Source organism: Sporothrix schenckii (genome assembly GCF_000961545.1).
Source record: "Sporothrix schenckii 1099-18 chromosome Unknown Cont49, whole genome shotgun sequence".
Lineage (NCBI taxonomy): Eukaryota > Fungi > Ascomycota > Sordariomycetes > Ophiostomatales > Ophiostomataceae > Sporothrix > Sporothrix schenckii.
The window spans coordinates 1,046,483-1,069,807 of NW_015971150.1; the positions used below are offsets into that span (position 1 = coordinate 1,046,483).

Genomic DNA, 23,325 nt, shown 5'->3' on the forward strand with positions numbered 1-23,325 from the left:
TAAATCAGTCGGCACATTCTCCTGTTGTGTGCATGCCCCGTTCCGCCTAATCATCGCGGAATCTGATCTTGTGACCTTCGACGACCATGTGCGAAGTATCACCGCCCGTGCTGTCGGGAGCGTCTCCCGTTTCCAGCGTTGGCGCTGTCGGCGCCGTAATCACCTTCTTCTCTACAATGTTGACGTCAACGAGAGCCGTCGGCATTGGAGGCACGATCCGTGGCGGCTGGTCATTATTATTGTCGTCCAGGTCAGTCAGCGCAGCGGCAACACCGGCGTGTCCCGCATCGCCACGCTCCATGGCCAGTGCATTTGCATTTTGTGCCAGCCGGCGCTCCTCTCCAAGTTTGAGCCGGGCCAGGTCTTGCGCCAGCTGGGCCTCGTTGGCCACTGCCGCCTCTGCGGTCCCAACTTCTGCAGCCTTCTTGCCCTTTGGCGTACCCTCGTCCATTAACTCGATGCGAATGTCCGGGATGCCTGCTCGCTCCCACGCTGCCGTCTCGTTGAGCTGCACCTTGATGTACAATGCCCGTCGTGCGCACTGTGACGAGCACCACTTTTCGATTTCTTTCTTGGCGACAATGCCAAAATCCTTGCGCCCTGTGTTGACCAGTTTCCAGGTCCCGTTGCCTGCAAATGTCTGCCGCGGCTTGGGGCACAGCACATAGCCGCAGTGACCATATGTGTTGCGCTCCTCGATGAGGTCGTCGTAGTCGGACGGCTGGAAGATGCGCACGAGGCTTGTGAATTTTTCGACATCTTCGTCCGCCGGTGTGGCAGCTGAGAATCCCGCGCCCTTCACGCGTGGCAATTCGGTGAGCGTCTCGATGGATAGAAAGATGGCCGACTCGAGCTCACGGCGCTGCTGAAGGATGTCCGCGTGCTTCTTCGCAATCTCAGCGTTCTCCTGCTCGGACCGCACACGACGGCTGTGTGTGGCGGGTCGCGTCACGGCGCCACGGCCATCGTCCTCCACGTCGTCGACATTGTCATCGACGTCGGGTGCAGGTGCAGACGGCTTTTTCAGAATGCTCTTCAGTTGCCGGTCTGGGGCTGCCATGATGGAGATCGCGGAGTGGTGATGGCGAGCATTTGTTGAGGTGGAAGGTCATCCTTATTTGTCACCAAAGTCGCTGGAGAGGCGCTCGAAAGAAAAGGTTGCGCTTAGTTAGCTTGCGACGTTTTGCTTGCAACAGCAGAGTTGGCCAGGCCCCGCTTGAAGAAAAAAAAGTGGGGTGCAGTAATTACGTAGGAGCCAGTGACGACGCCCAGCACTGGCAGGTGCGATCGCCCCGTATTATAGGCAGGACAGGGCAGTCGCCACCCACTGAACGATGACGGTATCCCGTCACCCGTGTCAGGCGGGCGCCCACCACATGTCAGCCAATCCTGGTTTATGTAGCAACGGCTGTCCAGACAGCTCGCCTGCCAACTGCCAGGTCCAGCCCCACCCGCCTTGTGCCCCTAATCCCCTGAAGCGCATCGTGTCAGCCAGTCGCCCATACTTTCTTGTTTTACCGTAGCTCCAGGGAAGGAGCCCCCCTTCTCCGCCTCTGCTGGCCTTTACAGAGCAACAATCTCCTGATAATATATTGGCGTCTCCCCTGTCTCAACCACCATCGTAACGACAAAGGCCCGCCTCACCGTTCACACCAACGTCTCAAGTGCGATCACGCCGGCAGAACGAGTCGTCGTGCAGAATTGCATCGCGCCCCGAAACATTACTGTATGTCGATCCACCGCAGCCACGGCCACAGCCACGCTGTTCCCCCTTCAAGCATTCTCTCCTTCTCTAGCTTCACATTTCTCCAGCAGTTTGTCTCAGACAAAGCTATTTCTTGAGTTTTGCGGGCTGCCATTGTCTCTCACTCCCCTCACTCTCCTCAGTGTTTCCCGTAAAGTCTCTCTTCCCCGTGTCAGCACAAGGACAAAAGAAGGCACTTCGACCAGACGGGCAAATGCTGACCACAGAAGCATATCTAAGCATACCACACAAGAAACGCAAGCATCGTCCAGAAACGGCACAGCACGGCATTGCGGCTAAGCTGGTGTCCCTGCCTACCTCCCGCACCGTGACCGTTCGTGTTTGAGAATCCGCAGTCGAGTCGTCAAGGCAGCGCGCAAAAAAGGTCAGCACAACCCCCCCCTCCCCCCCGCCTCGTTGTCGTTTTGCCTTTTCCTTGGTCCTGGAGCATGCAGCCAAATGTGGTTTGTGCATTGTCCATGTTCGTATTTGGCAAATCGGAAGGCCATGCATGTTATTTTCTGCGCTCTCCGCGTCCTTCGCTGCCCTGCGCCTCATCTCTCCAAACGGCTGCCTACCCGATTAGCGCTGCAGAAAGCACCAGACAGCGCCAGATACCATCCGAGAAATAGCCCCCCAAAAAGAACGAAACGCTGACCGCTGGGCATCAACAGCAGCACCCGTTCTGTCATCCGTTTTCCCTCTCGTCTTGCATTTTCTTCTTGTTTTTTGTCCTCAGAGTCATCGACGTCCATTGCACCTTCCGGCCTCTTTTTGCGCTCTTTCCTCGCCCGACCGGCTTTGTCGCGGTTACGTACCCCCCCTAACTATTAGGGCTCGCCCACAGGCATCCCCGCGGTTTCCGGAAAAGGAGGGGTCGAAGCTTCAAGTCGAGCCACAGCTCACCCACGCCTCAACCCTGCAAACCGGCGGACAACTCTGCCAACCGATATACAAACACAATCGAACCGCCTCTCACTCATTGTCTGCTGAGCGCGTCTTCACAGGGACGCGCTCTGCCCCCGAAACACACCGCCCAATATGTACAAAGTCAAGGCAATCTACGAATACTCCTCCGCCCACGATGACGATCTTACCTTTCCAGTCGGACAGATCATCACTGTGACGGAGGAGGAAGACGCCGAATGGCTGGTTGGAGAGTACACCGATGACGCCGGCAATCACAACGGGGGCCTCTTCCCCCGGAACTTTGTCGAAAAGTACGAACCTGTCGCGCCACCGCGGCCTACGCGCACTCGCACCAAGCGGGACTCGGAGATTCCTGCGGCCTTTTCGCCCGGCCCCTCCCCCGCCGCTGCCGTGGCCACGGCCACAGACGAACCGGCCTCCCCCCTGGCCGCTCCGGCGCCAGGTGTTGTGTCTGTACCTGCTGCCGCATCGCCTCCCCTTGTCTCGCCTCCAGGCGCCGTTGCCGCGGCTGCGCCTGCCCTCCCGTCGCCGGCGGAAGTTCCACAACAAGTAGAGGAAAGGGAGGAAGAGGAAGAGGAGGAACCGGAGCCGCCGAAGCTTGATAAGACTGTGGTGTCGCCCGTGCCTGCTCCACCTAAGGCCACCGAACCGACGTCGCCCGTGTCTCCCGTCGCCGCGTCTAAGTCCCCCGAAGCTGCCCGCCCACCTCCTGCTGCTACTTCGAAGCCTGCCCCGTCCCCCGTTTCTGAAAAGCCTTCGGGCAACTCCTTCCGCGACCGTATTGCGGCATTTAACAAACCTGCTGCACCGCCCATCACTCCGTTTAAGCCTAGTGGCCTTGGTAGCGGCTCAGGCAGCAGCAACTTCATCAAGAAGCCGTTTGTCGCACCTCCCCCGAGCCGCAATGCCTTTGTCCCTCAACCACGAGATGTCCCGACCGCCAAAATCTACCGCCGAGATGAAGACCCGGAGATCAAGGAGCGCGAGGCCGAGAACCTGGAGTCCGCTGAGAAGGCTGGTCTTGTTCCAGGCGCAGCATCTGCAGGTGCTTCTGCTGGTGGCGGTGAGGGCGACGATGACGAGCCCAAGCCCATGATGAGCTTGAAGGAGCGCATGGCCCGTTTGCAGAAAGAGCAACAAGAACAGGCGCAGAGACACGCGGATGCCGCTGCCAAGAAGGAGAAGCCTAAGAGACCCCCAAAGAAGCGTCTCGAGAGTTACGACTCCGCGGGTGCAGCTGCCAGTGCTGGTGCTGCTGGTGCTGGTGCTGGTGCTACTGCCGGTGCTGCCGACGAGGCTTCTCTTCCTGCCCTTGAGCGAAAATCCACAAGCGACACGATTGGCCGCCGCTCCATCGAAGAGCCTGCCACTGCTCACCCACACCGCGTACCCCATCCTCCCCGCCGCAAGACGTCTAAGGATCCTGAAAGGCCCGAGGCTGATGGCAACGATGCCGATATGTCTGGTGCCGGTGACACAACTGAAGGCCAAGACGACGAGATCACCGAACGCGACGACAGCGACGAGAAGTCGAGACGCCCATCTCGAACAATCCCCATTATTGTGCCAAGCGAGAGACGCTCCGTTGAACAGAATCGCGCTAAAGTGCCTGACGAGGATGACGGGGAGGAAGAGGGAGAGGAGCATGCCCTTGAGTCTACGGCCACAAAGGCGGCGGATGAAGAGGATGAGGAACAAGAGGCTGGTGGGGAGGACGAGGAGGATGAAGGCGATGAGACAGATCCCGAGACACGCCGTCGTGAAGAGCTGCGGGCGCGGATGGCTAAGATGAGCGGGGGTATGGGCATGATGGGTATGCAAGGCATGCAGGGCATGTTTGGCGCACCACCGCCCCAGGGACCAAAGAAGAAGAAGGCGGCAGCACCAGCTGCGCCCGCAGAAGAGACAACGTCACCGAGCACCCGTGCTCCACCTGTGCCCGCTATGTTGGCGCTGCCTGGCATGATGGGCCGCCGCTCTGAAGAGAAGCCCGCGGAAGCGCCTGCGGACGAAGGAAACGAAGAGGACGAAACGCCTGAGCCCATCACCAAGGAGTCGCGTTCCCCATCAATCCCGACCCGAGGTGCGGCACCGCCCATCCCAGGCGGCCGTCCTGTGCCACCACCTCCTCCCCCTGCGGCGGCAGCCGTCATTCGTTCGCAGAGTGAGGGCTCTGCTTCGGACGACGAGCTGTCCGAAGCCCAGCGCGACCCTCTGGAAACACCCAGAGGCGAGCCAGCGCAGCTGCCACCGCCTCCACCTCCTCCTGCCTCCGCGCCCAAGGCACCGGCGGTCCCCACGTCTCCCCGACCCACGAGTAGCGGCCAACGTGCTGCGGAAGCTGCTGGTTCGCCTTCCTCACCAACCTCCCCGCAGAATAAGCGTGCCAGCCGCCTGCCGCCCCCGATCCCTGGTACTGCGCCAGCCCCGCCCCCGCCTGTCCAAACCCGGCCGCCGCCGCCGCCTCCCCCGACTTCTCTGAGCCGGCAGTCTACCGCTGATATGCGGTCGCCGTTGTCACCTAGCAGATCGCAGCCGCTCGGATCAGATGATGAGGAGGAGGAGGAGGAGGTTACAGAGTACGAGGGCGACTATGACACTGACATTGCCAACCCCGTCTCGCACAAAAACTCTCTAAAGGCTCATGCCCGCGATTCTAGCCTCGAAGACAGTGCATCTCTGAAGTCGCCCACTTTGGAGAAAACACCATCCTTCCCACCGCCAGTTCCGGGTGCGTCCAGAGCGCCGCCTCCGATTCCGAGCCAACCACCGCCCCCACCCAGCTTGCCCCCAAGTCTACCGTCCAGCGGACCGCCCGGCGTCCCGTCCAGCCAGCCGCCTCCTCGCCCATCAATTGGCGACAAGAGACGGTCCGTGGACGTGCCTCGGGGCCCTCCGCCTCCGCCTCCTCCACCACCTATTTCGAGCCAGACGCCGCGCCACGGTGATGACTACGACCCGTACAATTACTCTGCGCAGCCAACCTCGCCCGGTGTAGCTCTGCCAGGACTTACTTCTGGGGCTACTGGATCGTTTATGGATGACTCGTACGCAACACCCGACCTCAGCTTCTCTGTATCTGGCGCTTCGGCCTCGACCGTCACTGGATCTCGGGGCGGTGCTGGTGCACAGTACCCACCCGGGCCGCCGCCACCCCCACCAAATGCACCAGCACCGAGTGCTGGCCCTGCACACAGCAGTCGAGGCACACGGCAGTCCATGGACATGCCTCGGGGTGGTGTCTCCGGTGTGCGTCGTTCTCTGGACGTGACCCGCCCCTCGATGGAGTCGGGTTTTGTCGCCAACGACCTGGATCTGGCACCTCACTCTGGATGGTGGCTGCAGCCAAATAGCCTGCCACCCCAGCTGCAAGGTCGCAAGGACATCTTCTTCGAATCGGAGGAGTCGCAGTCGGCCAAGCGGGGCGGCAAGGTGGAGATCACCCGTGACCTATACGTCCTGTACGTGGACTACTCGCAGACAGTCATCACCGTTCGCTTTGACCCGTCCGACTCGTCCGACGTTCACCTGGAGCAGCGCCACGAGCCACCGCCGCGCAGCTTGCGCCAGGATCAACTGGAGCAGTCGTACGAGCGCTTCGGTCGCCACATTGCCGACTCCATCCTCGCCAAGAAGGACACCGTTGTGGGCGACGGGACGCCACAGACGCTCGTCCTCGAGCTGATCAAGCCCTTCCGGGATGCCCTGCTACCGGTTGGCACGCGCGCTTTCGGCGCTCTTGTCTACTCCAACTTGGCCAACGCCAGCACATTGCAAAACGACGAGATCCGCGCTGGTGATATCATCACGCTGCGCAATGCCAAGTTCCAAGGCAAACACGGCGCGATGCATGCCAAATACAGCATGGAGGTCGGCAAGCCTGATCACGTCGCCGTTGTGGGTGAGTGGGACGGCACCAAGAAGAAGGTGCGTGCCTGGGAGCAGGGCCGCGAGAGCAAAAAGGTGAAGCTCGAGAGCTACAAGCTGGATGACTTGCGGTCCGGCGAGGTCAAGATCTGGCGGATCATGCCGCGCAGCTGGATCGGTTGGGAGGGCCAGAACTAGGAAACCCATGGCCAACTCCGTGGAGGAAGAGGGCGGAGGGGAGGGAGTGAGTGGGCGATGACAGTGGCTGGCTGCGCCAGGACAGCTTTCAGGTCATCCAACATCCGGTCGAGCGTGAGGTCGCTCCGTTCTTGGCCGTCAACGCCAACGATTCCGTCGTCCTACATACCTCCGCCGCCACCGCCGCCGCCGCCGCCGCCACCGCCGCTGCTCCCGAGTTCGCCTGTAATGCTAGTTCCAGACGAACGACAATGGGCTTCGTCATGGACACAAATCATGCCCCACGATCCAGCCCTGTTGGCCTACCATTCTCGACGCAGTGCCGCGCAAGGCAACTAGTACTTTCCAGTGACGGCGCTGCGCAGCCAAGGCAGCAACTCAGTCGACAATGCAATCCGGATCCGAGAAATCAGCGAGAACAGTACCATGGGTGACTACGAGACGTTCGATAGGGTTGGCCAGTCGGAGACGGGAACCATCCGGCGATTGTACCGGTCAGCTTGATTTTTGTGACTGTGCCAGGCTGTGTCTTTTTGTGTTTGTTTTTTTGTTTTCAAATTTGTTACTTGCTGTCATTGGCTTTTGCTTTTATTATTCACCGCATTGCCTTCAGCTGCTCTCATTCTTGTCTTAGTCTTTTTTTCTTCTCATGCATGTTAGTTTTAGTACTTGATTTTATCACGTTACCTATAATTTTCTGTCTTCACCTTCATTGCGCTCGTCATGCACCACTACTTTCCTCTTGTACACATTAGCACCAAGCAATAAGCAATAAAACTGCAATCACCACATTGTCATTAACATATATGAGGTTCATCAGATACTCTCCACGATGCTGCAGATAAGAGGAGTTCAAATTGATAGATAATGGCATAATTGAACAAAAGAGGGGATCTCGAAATCTTCATAATGTAAAACGACTGTAATATGATTGTGAACAGAGGTTTTTTGGGCTTGAAAAAATCAAAAATAGAGTGGAAACAAGAATGAAGACCAAAAAGGCAAAAATACAAATGAGAACTCCAAATAAAGATATCGCGTTGGACAATCGTCACGCTGCCCGTGGTCTTCCAAATATAACAAAATATACGACGCAAGCCATTGAGGGGTGAAAAGTCTGCAATACCCGTACTCCAATGCTAATTTGAGTGAAACCAAGGAGAAGACGAGCCGACAGAAATATGCCCAACATCAGAAAAGGTTGAGAACCGACAACGAAGCGGCAAACCGTGTCGCTAAGCACCAAACAAAAGGAGGAAGAAGAAGAACAAGAAAAGAAAGGAATTAAAAAGAATACAGAAGTAAAAAAAGCCCAATAGAAACGAAGGACGCCCCTGTTAGAAATTGCATGTGTAGCTCAATAGGTCGCTTGTGCATTGCGCAAGGGGCTCGACATATATGGGCTACCATGATTACCGCTACTGCCACTGCCGTGGCTGTTGCGGCGATGGAATACATGCTGCATCAAAGCACGCGGGTTGACATTGTCCATGTCGAGTGTGCGGGATATCAACGGAACAGCAAGGCCGTGGGCCTTGCGCGGCTGCCAACGCGTGCGGATGCAGTCATCAGTCAAGGAAATAAGACCGGTTGACACAATGACGCTGATAAAGTTAGTATCGAAAGAGTTGTTTACAGCACAAACGGGGGTGGGGGGATCTTACTCTGCGACGTCCGTCATGACTTGGAGGACAGAAGGATCAGCGATCCACATGTGGCAGGGCGGAATCCAGCCGCCAGCCACCTCGTCAGCATCGATCTGGTTCGGCGACCGCATCTCAGGCACGATGTGGGCAATGGGGTTCTCGCCGTTGTCGTCACGTAGTAAGTGGTACGACACCACGTTGAGATGCTTCTCCACGGCCCTTTTCCATGTGTATTTGTGGCCCCACCATGTAAACTCGTACCGGGTGTTGTCATGACCGTTGTTATGCCCACCCCGCAGTTCCAGGTCGACGCGGGCATAGTTGCTGAACTCGAGCTTGATGGTGTTTGTTGGTTTTGGCGGCGGTGGGAAATGCACAGACCGGGACTTTTCCCGTCCAAAGAGAGATGGGGTGGAGCTGGACAGTGAGGGCTGTGTCGAGGATGTGGTGTATTCGCTGGCGTGATTGCTTCCATACGGTGAATGGGACGTGGCCGGGCGCTGTTGGTGGTAGTCGGTGCCCGACGTGTTGGAGCGCCGAAACGCTGGAATGGTCGCCATTGCGCCCAGCGAGCGCAGGGCTGTTGTCATGGAACGCTGTAGGGCTGGCCGGACGTCGGTGCTGCCAGTCTTGGCATGGCCACCACTGGTGTTGCTTGTGGTGCTGCTTCGGCCCCAGTGCTTCATGTTGTCATCGTAGCTCGACTTCCGGCTGGTCCTGCCCACTTTGTGCTTCTTCTCAGACGGGTCAATGAAGGTGAGTTTTGAGTTACACACCTCACGGCCCGAGTCACGACTGTACCGGCGCAGCGAAAAGTCACGCTTCGCCAGGTCGTACATGCGTAGGTGGAACAACTGGTACGAGGTGAGAATGCGTCGACGGCCCATGGGAACAGAAATATCGACTCGCAGGTTCATGTTGCCGTCAGCAGTAAACTCGTCGTGCCGAACAGACATGCGGTCGAGGCTCGGGAAAAGTTGCGCAAATTCTTGGGGTGTCGCGGGGCACACATTCCTGTCAACGATGTCATGACGATACTCAGGAAGCGGCGGGATGCTGTCTTCGGATCTGTTCAGGCCGTGGTACCAGTCGTGGTCTTTGGAGACGTCGTCGTCGTCAGTCAGGTCCAGAGCGCTCTCGGGAAGCTGCTGATCCAGTTCCTCGTCAGAATCGGCGCCCGAAACGTATGTATCCACCGACGCGCGAGGATAGCACATTGTCGATGGCGACAAGTCCTCGTGAGGATCATGGCAAAGCGGCACCGGCGACGAAGGCATGCGCTCACTATCGGGCAGACGAGGCGAGCCACTCATGGAAGTGGGAGCGGTGCTTTGCGATGAAAAAGGGACGGCATCGATCACACTGCTGTGGCGGCCCTTGTTGGACTCGTGGTTGCTGCTGAGAATGGAGCCGGTGCTGTCACCGGAGTTGTACTTTCGTATTGACGGCATGACGGATGGTATGTGAGATGTGATATGTGATGAGAACTCGGCGGTGGTGCTTTCTCTTAAGAGTGGCGTAAGTGGATTGGACACGTCGTCGAGGTTGTTGATGTTGTTATTTTGCAGGCAGGCGCTATTCAAGGTGGATGTCGATCTGTTGATTTAAGAGTTGACTTAAACAACAGCGAGAGATATGACGGTGACATGCGGAGGCAGGCAATGACTATATAGACAAGACTCAAATCACAAGAGATGGAAATCAGGGACGGCGAAGGGGACGGGAGGAATTGGCGGGTGGGCTGTGTGGAACACGGAAGTGTACAAGTAGACGACCTAGAAATGGTACAAAACAAAAAGTGAGGCGTTCCGTTGGCTGAAAATGCACGAACAGTGCAGCAGAGGCAGTGTTTTATCCAAATGGGTGTCAACGGATGCAATATTGGGCTGGGACGAGGGTCTCAGAAACTGGTCAAGCTATTTGTGGAAGCCAGTGGTGGACAGAAGACGAGACGGGGTGAACAACAAGCTGGGGTTCGACAAGCAGGACAGAGGAGATCTTGCTGGTTGCGGGAGAGCCGTGAAATTGCGAACAAGGTCTGGGAAGTCGTCGCCAGCAGAGTGTGAGAAAAGTACACGATATATAGCAGTGACACAGATGCTGCGAGAAACCACTTTCGTCGTCCAAGGCCGACGGTTCACTTGTGCAAGAGGGCTTGTAGGAGGAGTGAGGTTTCGTTTTGAGGAGTCGAGGACATGAGGACAGCGAGGACGACGAAATTGTGGGAAGCACGGATACGGGCGCATATATTAAAGAACACGACGAGAAGGTATACAGATAAAACTATCGATGTTTTGGTCACACGGTGCATGGGAGCGCGCGTGGAACAGCAGTGCATCGCTCTTGCCAATCCGTCCGCGCGGGATGGGGGGAAGAAACAGAAAGTGCGAGAAACAGAGGCAGGAGCATACGACCTCTGCAGTTCCTGCATTCAGTGCCAGGCAGGTGCAGGCAGAAGAGAAAAGGCAGATCAGGAAGGAGTGAATGGTCAAAACCAGCCAGCAATCCGAGGCAACGGTACATCGTGGAAGCCCGCGGTGGGCGTAAAAGCCAGAAGTAGGGGGTGTGGAGTGGAAGGGCAAATCACAACGAACCAAAGATGGCGTGGGAATGGAATCGGAACAGAAGGCAGATGTGCGACCGACGCAGAAGACGAAAGGGAAAGAGCCAGAACAAAATAGAGCCATCAGCGCAAAGGTACAGCGCGCGGCAGGAGCGGTCGGCTAGGGTGGCTTAACCAGCCGTCGACCCCCTTTAGGTAAAAAAAAAAAACAAAAAAAAACACATGAGACATGCGAAAAAACGGAAGACCAAACCAGCACAGATGGTGATAAGTTGCGACTGGCTCCACCATCGAATGCTTGTTGCTTCGCTGTCGCCTGTCCCAAGCCACTAGTAGAGGCACCCAGGCGGAAAGGGAATGCCCCGTTGCTTCGACAGCGCTACTACGGCCGACAGTCATCACTTAGCGGGCGGCTGCGTCCGGAAGGGGCGAACGGCGTGGTTTCCTGAACAGGAAACCAACAGGAGGTCGCGATGGCCGAAAAGCGCCTCTTTCTGAAGTGATCGCAACTTCCTTTCCAAGCATGACTGTGAAAAATTTCGCCACTACCCTTCAAAGTTTCCTCAAGGAGGACATACAAGGGCTGCTCTTTCCCATTATCGCCGACGCGGTGCCTACGTTGCGCGTTTCCAAACCAGTCGTGCCTTTCCTCGCTGTCGCGAATATCGCCACTTCCATTTCAGGAAGTTGGGCCAGCTAAGAAGGCAGCATGGGGTAGACACGCCCACCTTCCACGGGCGGGATTTTAGGTAAAGTTGCCCGCGATGTTTTCGCTCCCATGTTTTGGCTACTCTGCCCCGTTTGCTTCTTTTCCATCTTATATTCCATCGTCCCAGCCACAGAGGCAATTAACCGATACAACCGTGCCCGTTTCTCGCCTTCGAAGACACGCAAGCAACTGTCTTTAGTGCCCGGAGTTGCTTCGCTGGCAGCCGTGACTGCCTAAACATGCTCGCTGGTCGCGGCTTGACACATCACCCGAAATTATCTTACCAGCAGAATAGCAAAGTCGAGGACCCCCAACGAGCAACGACTAGGGGCCGACGAGAGGCGAATGTAAAGGCGCTAGAGAGCTGATGTTAAGGTTTCAACGGCCTCGGCGCCAGCGCAAGCCCCGGGCTAGCCCATCTGCACCCGAAAACGATGTCAGATATGTCACCTTGCGTGAGAAAGGAATGCTTGAGTTGAGCCATAAGCACTGTGGATGCAACACTTTTGTCAGCACGCGCCGGCCGTGCCACTGTGAAGCCTCAACGGCTGGATGCAGGAATTTGGTGCTGCCAACGGAAATCCAGGTCTTTTGCAAGTTTTTTCCCGCCCTCCTTTCCTTCTTGTCCAATCCAAAGGTCCTGCAGACATCCTCGCGAGAGTATGCTGACCAAACCGCATTTCCTTCGTCCGTACTACTCTTTACTGCGTATTACATACACAAACAGCGACCCTGAGACAGTAACTCAGCGGTCTGTCCACACCACATTAGCTCTCGCTCATTCCGTCAGGGCTGGTAGCTCACATGGACTCGCGGTCTGCCATGTCTTCTATTTTCGAGCCTAGATCAGTGGGTGTGTCCGGTCGCCTTCCAGGACATGCGCCTGCTCGTCTGACATGTGCCATTCTTGACTTCTCCCGACTTGCCCAGTTTGTTGAACATTCGCTGTCTCTAAGAAATACCCGAAAGGCTCACTTTCCACAACGTTCATAGTAGAGTTTTTATGACCATCCTTTCACTTGTTCTCTCAATGACGTTGTTTGTGTTTTCATTTCTCGTCCTCGCGACAAATAAACCGCACACACACCCTTTTTGCACATCCCTTTTCTTTCGTCATTTTCTTCTCAATGTCACATCTTGTCGTCCTTGCATGAACGGACAAGCTTTTTCGCAACACAGTGTGGCAGCTACAAGCGCAGGACAAGTCACTCTCCGCAAATGGATGCCCAAATGGCCGTGCAATTGCTCACAGCCACACAAATGCCTGAGGCTTTCCCTGGCGCGAAACGAAAAGCCATTGGCTGAGATGTGTACTGCTGCATGATTGCTTCCATCGTTTGTTTCGTCCACTGATTTTGTTCGCTACCAGCACTTCTTTCCCCTCATCTTGACATCCAATGGTGCTGAGCCAAGTGGATGCAGAGGCCACCATCACGAGCTGCTTGTACACACTCAGCAATAAGGTCGTGCTTGCGGTAAGGATAAGGAAGTTTACAAAAGCAACGGCAATTAATGCGAGTGCTCCGTTGGTTCCTGTACCGTTTTGTGGTGCAAGTATTCTCTCACGGCCAGCCCACTCACCAGGCTCTGTTTAAAGGCCATTTTGGCTCGATACTGAACCCAGATGACGCAGAACAGCACTGCGAGCGTGACGGTTACAAAAATGATCCAATCTGGGGGTGTTACGCAATGAGCCAGACGAAGCAAGTGTTTGTCGTGACGTCTTTGCGTATCAAGCTTCATTTCTGAGAAACAGGAAATCAGCTTCAGCGAGGATGGGCGTGTGGGGTGAAAACCAGTGAGCATGAATCTGCCTCAGGAACAATTGGGAATTGCGCTTTTTTTTGTTCCTGCATTCTACATTATCGTATATTGTTGGTAAATATCTGTTTGTCACTATCAAACACGGTCGTTGGGCAATGATTGTGCCTCTATTGCCGACTTCGAAAGCAAACAGCTGAACCAACAAAAAAGTAAAACAAAAACTTCCGCTGTGAGTACTGCCCCCTGCCTGCCCCAGAAGCCACTCACGCCTAGCACTCAATTTTAGATGAATGGCATGACCTTACAAAGTTGACAATGGAGCTTTGCTCTGCTGGCATGCGCTCATTGGCCAAGGTGGTTTTCCGTTGGGTTAACAATCCCTCGTTGCTTGACGGCTTGTGAGCCTGGACAACACGGCACTTCCAGCACGTGCGCCCTGAGCAGCTATTTCTGGGGCTGTCGATTATTTTATTTATGCGTTGGGCCTTGTTGCATGTTGTTCCTGGATGCAAGCCGTTGTGTCCGTTTACGGAGCACGTCGCACTTTTACAATGATGCACAAGGAGGCCCAATGAAGACAGCGGTGGCGCTTCCCCGGATAATACAGGGACTGTGCACGGCGCCATTGAGCCCAATGTTCGACAAGACGGCAACATCGATATCAACCGTGAACCCAAAGTTACCAGCTTGACGGACAAAGGTTGACTCCTTGTTCAAGAGTTTGAATTCCCGCGTGGAACTACGCATATGGCCACAGGCACGGTCCACAGATACAATCGATCGGCCCAACCATCGGCATCAAGAGGCGTCGACGAGCCACAGATGACTTCAGAGTAGCCTAGCAGTCCTACACCGGATATCACGTCCATACCCGGAAATGACAGACCGTCTGCAGTACTTGGACCACAGCACTGCCTAGCCAGTTCAGGGGCCCAACAAAGTGGTGCTTGGGCGTCTTTACAGGTGCATCGTTTCTGTTTCCTGGAATTCAAAAAGCAACATGAAAAGGACTCAAGACGACCGGCCATGTGCTGCTACCCGATAAGCCAAGATGGCCTCACCATCCGTCACCCATGTTTCCTAGTAGTTTCCTCGATGCCCCTACACACATGGACGAGGTCACTTTTATCCAGCTCCTCGCTGACATCAACAGCGCGATGCGTACAAGTCCGCCGGGCTGTCCTATGCTAGTAAGTACCAGCTAGGATATAGTTACGCTTCCACTTTTTGTTGGGGTTGGGTAGTGCCCTGGTGGACAGTAACGTTGAGGTACTGCCCTTGTTTGTGCTGCCATATCAACACGGACGTGCCAATACATTTCGGGGTAGCATGCACATTCAACCTACTACTTTCACTTTGTCTTGTAGGATACATGATCGACCGACCAGTCTCGTTGTCAAGACGCACCTTTCTGCATTTGATTGTCCACGGTGTTTACCACGCTGTATTACAAAACGCAACCCACCCCCTCGCCTCACTTTCTGCCACCAAACCGCGGCTTGGCGATGGGAAGTGATGGAACAAGATGAGGGGATGAAGGGGAAGCAGGCAAGGGGAGGGTTGCCTTACGACAATGGGGCTGCTCCAAGAAGCAACAACTCACCAATGAATTTGTGAATGGAGGTGGAGAGCGCAGCTGGTCTGACGATCATAGGCATTGACTCAGACTCGATACCCAATTGCCTAGCTCTCCCACTCACACCATGAACCCTGCCCTTCCTTGCAGGAAGATCGTGGCTGATACATCTGTTCAAGTCCTTTTGTCCAGGCAGTCTTTTTATTTCCATCGGCAACGGCGTTGTTGCATTCATTACGTGGGGGACGCAGACTAAAATCTCATAATAGAGGGTGACCTTGATGGTCAAGAAATCCCCAGAGACGGAAAGTTTGATTCTATGTCCACGCATCCGTGTCTTCTCCCACATCCCACCCACGAGAATGTGGGTAAATATATGGGGGCGCATGGAGGACTGTGAAGGATGCTGCAAGACACAACGCGGAGAATGGGCATGGCATTGCCAGAAAACTGAGAGAACGAATGAGCGCAGCAGATTTATCCTCTTTTATCGCGCTGTCCTTCTTGGACTGGCCAGCGTCTCTTCATTTCTCAAGCTCTCTTCCCCCTATGTCCGTCCACCCCGCCCGCCTTGAATCGGATACTGCGTCAAACCAAACTGCCCTTGCAACTCTAAACGGTTGGTACCAATGTACAGCGCCGAGTAACGGCAGCGTGAAAACGAGGAAGAAGGAGGGTGCGTGTCTCCGTATCATCTCATTCTTTCCAATTCGGCCAGTGGATATGTCGGCCGTCGATCAGCCTTCATGACGTGACTCAAGTTTTAGCCTTGACTGCCTTGGCTTCGTCTCGCTCCGCGCACTTTATTTTGTCCTTTGATCTAAAACCTATCCAAAGGAAAACATTTCTTTGCCACTTCGGCAAACTCTCTGGACTTTGCCTTTTTTGGTTGTGAAGTACAACCTTGTGCATACCAAGATACGGGAAGATAGACGTAAGAGAAGCAAGTAAGAGGGGCCGGGTAGACAAATCGACGAGCACAATGCATGGCGATAATGGCTCGTTCTACAAGAAGGATCCAATTCATCAATCCCTTTGTTCGCAGTGTTTCAAAGATTTGGAGGAGAGAAACTGTGGTGAAAACAGAGTAAACAGGTTTTTATCAGTATCAGTCTCTTTCTGTGATAGGCTCCGTTCGCTTCTGCGCAGAAGCATACGGTGCACACGTTGGGGACGATGAGTTGCACAGCGCGATGTGGAGAGAAACGATGGCCTGTCCAGTCTTCTTTGGTTTCTTTCTCCTAATTTTTTGCGTCTTGTGACCAGTCTCTTGCAGCTTCTGTTCTCTCTTCCTTTGTCTTCTTTCTTTTCGTTTTCTGCGCCCATTTCTCTCCTCGATGGACGCCGCTTGTCTTACATTCCAGAGAGGAGGATACTCGGCGAAGCTGCATCACGAAATTCGCCTCTTTATGGTAAAAGGGTTTGCTACAGATAGCATTCGTTTGGAAAGTACGCAAGGTACTGGGGACGAGATAAGAACCTGAGGCTGGTACGGAGATGGTGTAATATTGTAGCAGCGTCAGTATTTAGAATTAAAAACATACGACACAAGTATATATATTTTGGTATTTATTTTACTTTATTTTATTTGTTACGTATTTGCTTATTTCATATAAGGATGAAAAGACATTCGAAAAAATGCACTTTGTTCCATTTTAGTTTATCGTCTTATGTAGTATTCACGGCTTCAATTAAAGGTCAATACCCATATCATAATAGGAACTGAGAATTATTAGGTGATCAAGCATGTATTCATTCTACTACGCTCGTCGCCATGAGACCGAAAAGTACCAACACAAAACACAGAGTACAAACTAATTAAACTTTATTGTGAGAGAAACAACATCCTTGAAAGAAAAAACCGGCCTTTCACAACATGGAAGATCGTAGGGAACAAAATTAAAACAGCATCGTCGTAGCAAATAAAAACACCTCCCAATGTAGTCTAAGAAAGTCTTTGGAAATCATCAAACAGACCCCTTCTCACCCATCACTGGCGCTGAACGTCTTGCCTAAGCAAACGTCGACACAGCTATGGCCACAGCCTGGCTGTCTGCGTGCGAGATCGAGACGGTCACCTCTCTGAGGTTGGCCGCCTTGGCCGCCGACGCCGCGTCACCATGCAGGTGGACCGTCGGAGCACCTGTATCGTCACGCAGCACCTCAATCTCCTTCAGCGGCGCACCGCCACCGCGGCTGGCGACGCCGAGAGACTTGAAAATGGCCTCCTTGGCCGACCACCGGCCGGCAAATGCGGCCTGGACGTTGGCCGCCGATGTGCAGTAGGCAATCTCACGCTCCGTAAAGTTGCGCTCCAGGAACGTTTCGTTCTCAATGTTGATCGCCGAGATGTCCTCCAAGTCGATGCCGACCTTGTTGCTCGACGTCTGGATCTGATGCGCGAGCACCTGCAGTTTCTCGAGCGTGGTCGTGGCCTTGGCATCCGGAATCGTCTTGGTGGACAGCTGCATGAAGTTGGACGGGAACGTCAGCTCCGCCGTCTTCTTGTCCTTGTTGACGCGGGCATCGGGGTTCAGCAGCACCGACGACAGCTGCTCATCCGTGTACGGCGCGTGCGTCTTGGCCACGAAGACCGAGTTGTTGATCATGCCGTTGTGGAAGTAGCGGTATGCCTTCTTCTGGCGGGCCTCGACCTTGACGCGGTACGCGTCGAACGTCGCCTCGTCCAGAGTGGCATACAGGTAGCGGGGGTGGATACCAATGGCCTGCGCGCCCTTCTGGCCGAAACCAAACGACGTCACGGAGAAGGCCTTGATACCATCCGTCTGCAGGCTGCGGCTCGGGTACACAATGTAGTCGAACTTCTCCATCACCTCGTCCACGTTGTCGGCGTTACGGTTGCCGGGAACGAGACCCGTGTTGAGCACCTGCAGACAGCCGTTCATCATCCAAGCACCAGCAGCACCCTTGGGATGGCCAGTGAGGTACTTCTGGAAGATGCCAAGGACGGCGTTGCCCTTGGTGCGGCCCAGATGCGACAGCTGCTGGCAGATGACGGACGACTCGTTCTTGTCGTTGGCCTTGGTGGACGTGCCGTGGAAAGAGGCGACGTCGAGGTCATCAATCGTCAGGCCCCACGTGGCAAGGGCACCGCGCAGCGGCGCGATGCTGGCATCGCCCTTCCAGAAGTTGTTGCCCAGGCTGCGAAGCACGTCCTTCACCTGGCGAACAGCCTCCTTCTCGATGTGGTTGGCGCGGTCAGCGAGGTACGCCTTCTCGTCAAACGCGCCGTCGCTCTGGGCCTTCATGGCGGCAACCTCATCGGCCAGGAACTCCAGCTCCGACTCCTTCCACTGCGCAATCTGCTTCTTGCGAAGCTCGATCTGGCGGCGGCGGTACTTGATGTCGAGCAGCGGCGACGGGAACTTGCCGGCGTGCTCGCGAGCCGAGGTCAGGACACCCATGCCAGGCGCGGGCACGGACCGGCCAATCTTGTCGGAAGCCGTCGTCGTCATGGCCAGCACACCGTAGATGGGGACGCCCATGTCGAGGGCCAGCTGCGCGGTCATGATGACCTGCACACCACTGCCCTGTGACTCCATGAAGCCGTTACGGGTGGTCGTGGTCGGGCGCGACATCTCCTTGGGCGTGCGGCCGTGGGCAAACTCGTCGACCGCGTTGCTCGTGGCCTTCATGTTGGCGAACTCGTATGAGCCCTCCTCACCAAAGTCGTCAAAGCCACCGACAAGGCAGACGCGGGCCTTGCCCTCCATGATGGTCTCGTAACCAATGTCCACAGACTCGACGGCTGTCGCGCAGGCACCAACAGGGGTCTTGATCGGACCCGACGAAGACAGCAGGAGCATGTTCACCCACGCACTCATAGTGTTGATGAACGACTCCTGCAGAATATCGTTCTGCAGAGGCTTGTCCAGGTAGCGGTCACGGTGCATGCCGCGCAGAGCGCCTGCGCCACCCATGCCGGAACCAATGCAGTTGCCGACCTCGGAAACGTGCACGTACTTGTAGAACTCGTACGGGTCGGTGACACCCGACGACAGGAGAGCCTCGACAACGGAAACGAGCACGAAGAGGGCGACGGGATCAACCTGGGAGATGATATCCTCCGGCACACCGTAGCGCTTGGCATCCCAACCCGTGGGGATCTGGCCAGCGACAAGACGGTCGAAGCGGAGGGCCTTGGGGATCCACAAGCCGGCGCCCTTCTTGAGACGGACAGTGTATTGGTCGCTGTCGGGCACCTCAAATATCTCGACCTTGTCGCCGTGTTCACGCTTGAACTCTTCGGCAGTCTCCTTGGAGGCCTCGAAGGGCTCGAGGTCCTCCTCGATGACGACCTCGTGCAGCAGTTGCTTCTTGTTCGGGTCGTAGCCATCGAAAAGCTCCGGCTCAATCAGACGGATGCCAGAGTGCTCCAGGATGAACTTCTCGTACTTGGTCTTGATGTCCTTGTCGTCGACCGGGTCGCCCGACTTGGCGTCCACCCAGCCGGAGTACGGCTTGCCCTTGATGGGGCCGTTGAAGTTCTTGATCAGGCCCATGATCCAGGCCATCTCAACACATCCTTCCAGCGAGAACTCGCCGTACGCCTCCATCTCCCAGCGCGTGCGCGAGTTACCCCAGGGGCCGACCTCGGCGAAGCCGGTGACGACAACGACCTTGTCAAGGTCGACCATGCCCTTGAGGTTTGCGTTGAGGGGCTCGATCTCCTTCTTCCAGTCGGGGAAGTCGGGGAACTCGAATTTGATGTTGGCACGCGGCTCGATGACCTTCTGCTTGTAAAGAGTCTCGGACTTCTCGCCGTTGACGATCTTGTTCTCGATCGAGTTCTCCTTGGTGACCTCCTTGCGGATCTCGCTGGTCTCGGTGATCTCCTTGCGCAGCTTGGTCATTGCCTCGTTGAGGTTGGGGATGAATTGGAGGCCACCGTTCAAGTCGGCCATGACCGGCTCGTTCTGGCACAGGTCGACAATGGTGGGGGACATGAGACCCAGCAGGTTGAAGGCCATCTCCTGCTGCGAGAAGGTGCGCACGCCGAAGCGCTCGACACCCTCAGCCACGATGTTGTTGCCAGACATCAGGCCCGTACCACGGGTCCAGCCGATGACGGCACCGCAGACAGACAGGTAGTCCGACCAGTCCTCAGCGTGCCAACGGTTGAAGAGAGTCTCGAGACCCAGCTTGGACTCAGAGTACAGACCGTCGTTGCCGAACGTACCGTGGTTGGGAGACAGGGGCAGAATGACCTGGGCAGGGCGCGTGGTGAAGCCACGGGAAGCCTTCTCCGTTTTGACGCTACCGAGGAGACGGATGAGGTTGGTCAGCATGATACGGTGAGCCAGCTCCGACTTGGAGTCGACACCATCAATCTGGCGACCGTTCTCCGAGATGGCAGCGAAGGGAACAATGTAATCGAGGTCCCAGCCGAGGCCGTTCTTGGGGTCGTAAATGTACTGGACGAGCGCCTCGACGTCCTGCTTGCTGCCCTGGTTGAAGGGAACGACAACGAGCTGCGAGTCGCGCGAGCCGTGGCGGGCGTACATGGCCTGGTAGTACTCAGTCACCTCACGAGAGTAGCGGCTCGTCGTGACAATGACGTGGGCACCACCGCTGATGAGACCCTGGAGAATGTCGGCACCAATGGAGCCGGCGCCGGCGCCAGTCATCAGAGCGTACTTGCCCTGGAAGCTGACACCGGCAGCGGCAGCCTCACGCAGACAGTCCAGGTACAGGCCGGTCAGCTTCTTGCTGTAGTCCCAGCCGCTGAGGGACTGGCTGCGGAGATGCAGGAAGGGGATGGTGTCGACCTTGGCCTTGGGCGTGCCGTTGGGCTTGGAGGTCAGCGACTTCTTGGCAGCACCGTTGGCGGAGATGATCTGGCTCTCGTTCATCTCCAGCGAGCGCAGAAGCTCACCGTACAGCTGCTTGAACTCGAGCTGCGAGGTCTTGGACACCTTGTGCTGCTGCTTCATAAGCTTGTACAGACGGGACAGGCCCGTCTGGACCTTGGCACGGGTGCCGTACTCGGTGATCTTGCCACCGGCCGACATCTGCTGGACGTAATGCTCAAGTTTGCGGCAGCTAGCACGTGGGACCTCTTCGTAGTTGAGAACGCCGCGGGCGTCGACAGTGGTGCGCGGGCCCGTGGGCATTGCGACATCCTTGTAAACGGGCGGGACGTTGAGCACCTCCCTGCAGTTCTCGATGAGCTGGGCGCCAAGCTCCTTGGCGAGCTTGTAGGTCTCGCCGCGCTCGGTCGGGCAGTTATCGATGTGGTACTGCATGAACTCAAGCAGAGTGGGGTTGGAGCGGTTCATGATGCGGATGCACTGACTGACAATCTCACGGTCAACGGCCTGCAGCCGACCAAAGATGATATCGTAGTACATGCTGAGAGCGTCCTGGCGCGCCCAGTTCCACGAGGAGTCGTAGACCCGGGCCTTGAGAGCGCTGAAGACAGGCTCGATGCCGGCGGCGTAGAAGTCACCGTGCTCGGCGTTCCACAGGTCGAGCTGGCTCTGCAGGACCTTGGACGACTCTTGCGAGGTCTGGAAGGCCTTGTCGCCAGCACGCAGATCCATCTTCAGGTAGCGGGCAAGCAGTTCCAGCTGCTGCTTGAAAAGAGCGCGCTGGTCCTTGGTCAGGGCGTCCAGAGCAGCCGGGTCCATCATCATGCCGCCGCCACCGCCGCCAGCGTCACCGCCAGATGCGGCCGTGGTCAGGCTGACGCCCGCATTTGCGGCATACTTCTGAGTGACGTCGTCGAGGAAGGCCTTCGCATCGGATTCCGAGCCAAGACGTGCGGGAGGCTCCATAGTTATGGCCAGCAGCAGCACACCATCTTGGCGACCAGATGCCAGCCCCCACCGAGTCTCGAGATATTTGCGGGCAGCTGTGATGTTGAAGCCACCGGGCATTTTGGAAGAAATTAAACGGGCAATGAGCGACTGGGAATGCTTGCCCAGGTTGCCGTCGAACGTGGCCTGCATGGAGGCACCGAGCTCGTCAAGGGGAGTGTCTTCTGGCTTCTCGGGTGTAGAGCCGAACTCCTTGCCGAGGTCACCGAGAATCTCGTTCTGGAGTGTGGATTTGCCTGTATTTTGTTAGTGAGAGCGCTTGGGTACAAGCCAGTGAATGTATGGCGCCACTATAACATGAAACGTACCACCGACGAGGTCTTTGATGGCCTTGCTGAGCGGCACCTCGAGGAAGGGCTTCTTCAGCTTCTGTGCAATGAGAGCGCGAACGATCTCGAGCGCCTGCACCGGCGCGTCAGGCACCTGTGCGGCCGGGCCAGAGCTGGGAGCTGGTGCGGCAGCAACCGGGACAGCAGCAGCAGCAGCAGCAGCAGCAGCAGCAGGCGCCGGAGCACCACCCGAGCTGGCCTCCGGCGTCGGCTCGGGCTCCTCCTCAACCGGGTCGACATCGTAGTATATCTCTTTGGCGTCCTTGTTGTAGCAGAGAATCTGTCTCTGGACGGACTTGGCGGCGTCGTAAGCCTCGTATTTTGACGCCAGAGTCCGCTTGGCCATCACGCCCAGGGTGTCTGCAGGGCCGATTTCGACAATGCGCTCGGCGGTCTTCTCAGCGAGGAAGACATCTTGTGTTTCAATCCACCGCACAGGCGAGGCAAACTGGTAGGCGAGAAGCTCGACGAGCAGTGTGTGCGCGAGCTCCTGCTCGACCTCGGGGCGCATGGTTGCGGTTAGTGAGGGTGCCGGGTCGAGTGGGTTGTGTAGCAAAGAGGTTGGTCGGAGCGGTTTCGACGAGGGAAATGGTCGATAAAAGCAGGAGAAAGGCTCCCGAGGTGAAGATTTTGGGTATCTCAAAATAATGTGTGGGTGACGGAAATCGCAACGAGGATGCGGCGTCCGATTCAAGTCAAAGAAAGGACCGAGTATAGATGTAATTAAAAGGGAGAATGGTAGAATGGGAGAGAAAGAAGAGAAGCTGAAGCACCACCGACAGACGTGGAGTACGGACAAGTTAGGATGGATGGATGGGAGGGTGATGGCAGCGTCGAGAGAAAACGAAGAAGAGAAGGCAGGCCAATTGGAGATGGCTAAGGGCAAGCTTGTTGATTGTTGGCCAGACGGAGGAGAAAAACAGGAAAGCGTGTTGGGGATGCCAAACGGGAGCGAACGGCCAGCTTGGGGAAATGGAACGGCAGGAGAGGCCAGGGGTGGCTCCGTGGCAAAGAGGTAATTTTAGGGGCCAGACACTGACAATAGAAGGAACGAACAAGACAACCGTCGTGGATGGGTGGTGATGAGGAAGGCGCGAGTGTTGCAAATTACAGCAGGCCCGTTCTGGTAAGAGCAGCACGGTCACGGCGAGTGCTATGCC

General features: G+C 56.1%; 5 protein-coding genes across 5 annotated transcripts; 2 read left to right on the forward strand and 3 right to left on the reverse strand.

The window, feature by feature from the left end:
* Positions 1-46: 46 nt before the first annotated feature.
* Positions 47-1,060, reverse strand: SPSK_05423 (uncharacterized protein; the record flags this gene model as incomplete). The annotated part of the gene is made up of 1 exon (XM_016732170.1): positions 47-1,060. The coding sequence occupies one exon, from the start codon at positions 1,058-1,060 to the stop codon at positions 47-49; it is 1,014 nt and encodes a 337-aa protein (XP_016582846.1).
* A 1,725-nt stretch (positions 1,061-2,785) lies between these two features.
* SPSK_04832 (SH3 domain protein) lies at positions 2,786-6,739 on the forward strand (the record flags this gene model as incomplete). The annotated part of the gene is made up of 1 exon (XM_016731595.1): positions 2,786-6,739. One exon carries the CDS (start codon positions 2,786-2,788, stop codon positions 6,737-6,739), a length of 3,954 nt encoding a protein of 1,317 aa, XP_016582847.1.
* Positions 6,740-6,746: 7 nt separating this feature from the next.
* Positions 6,747-7,173, forward strand: SPSK_10658 (uncharacterized protein; the record flags this gene model as incomplete). The annotated part of the gene is made up of 2 exons (XM_016736981.1): positions 6,747-6,785; positions 6,832-7,173. 2 exons carry the CDS (start codon positions 6,747-6,749, stop codon positions 7,171-7,173), a joined length of 381 nt encoding a protein of 126 aa, XP_016582848.1.
* Positions 7,174-8,096: 923 nt separating this feature from the next.
* Positions 8,097-9,836, reverse strand: SPSK_05152 (uncharacterized protein; the record flags this gene model as incomplete). Its single annotated transcript, XM_016731902.1, has 2 exons — positions 8,097-8,343; positions 8,404-9,836. The coding sequence occupies 2 exons, from the start codon at positions 9,834-9,836 to the stop codon at positions 8,097-8,099; spliced, it is 1,680 nt and encodes a 559-aa protein (XP_016582849.1).
* Positions 9,837-17,009: 7,173 nt separating this feature from the next.
* Positions 17,010-22,676, reverse strand: SPSK_04795 (uncharacterized protein; the record flags this gene model as incomplete). The annotated part of the gene is made up of 2 exons (XM_016731560.1): positions 17,010-22,072; positions 22,145-22,676. 2 exons carry the CDS (start codon positions 22,674-22,676, stop codon positions 17,010-17,012), a joined length of 5,595 nt encoding a protein of 1,864 aa, XP_016582850.1.
* Positions 22,677-23,325: the final 649 nt, after the last annotated feature.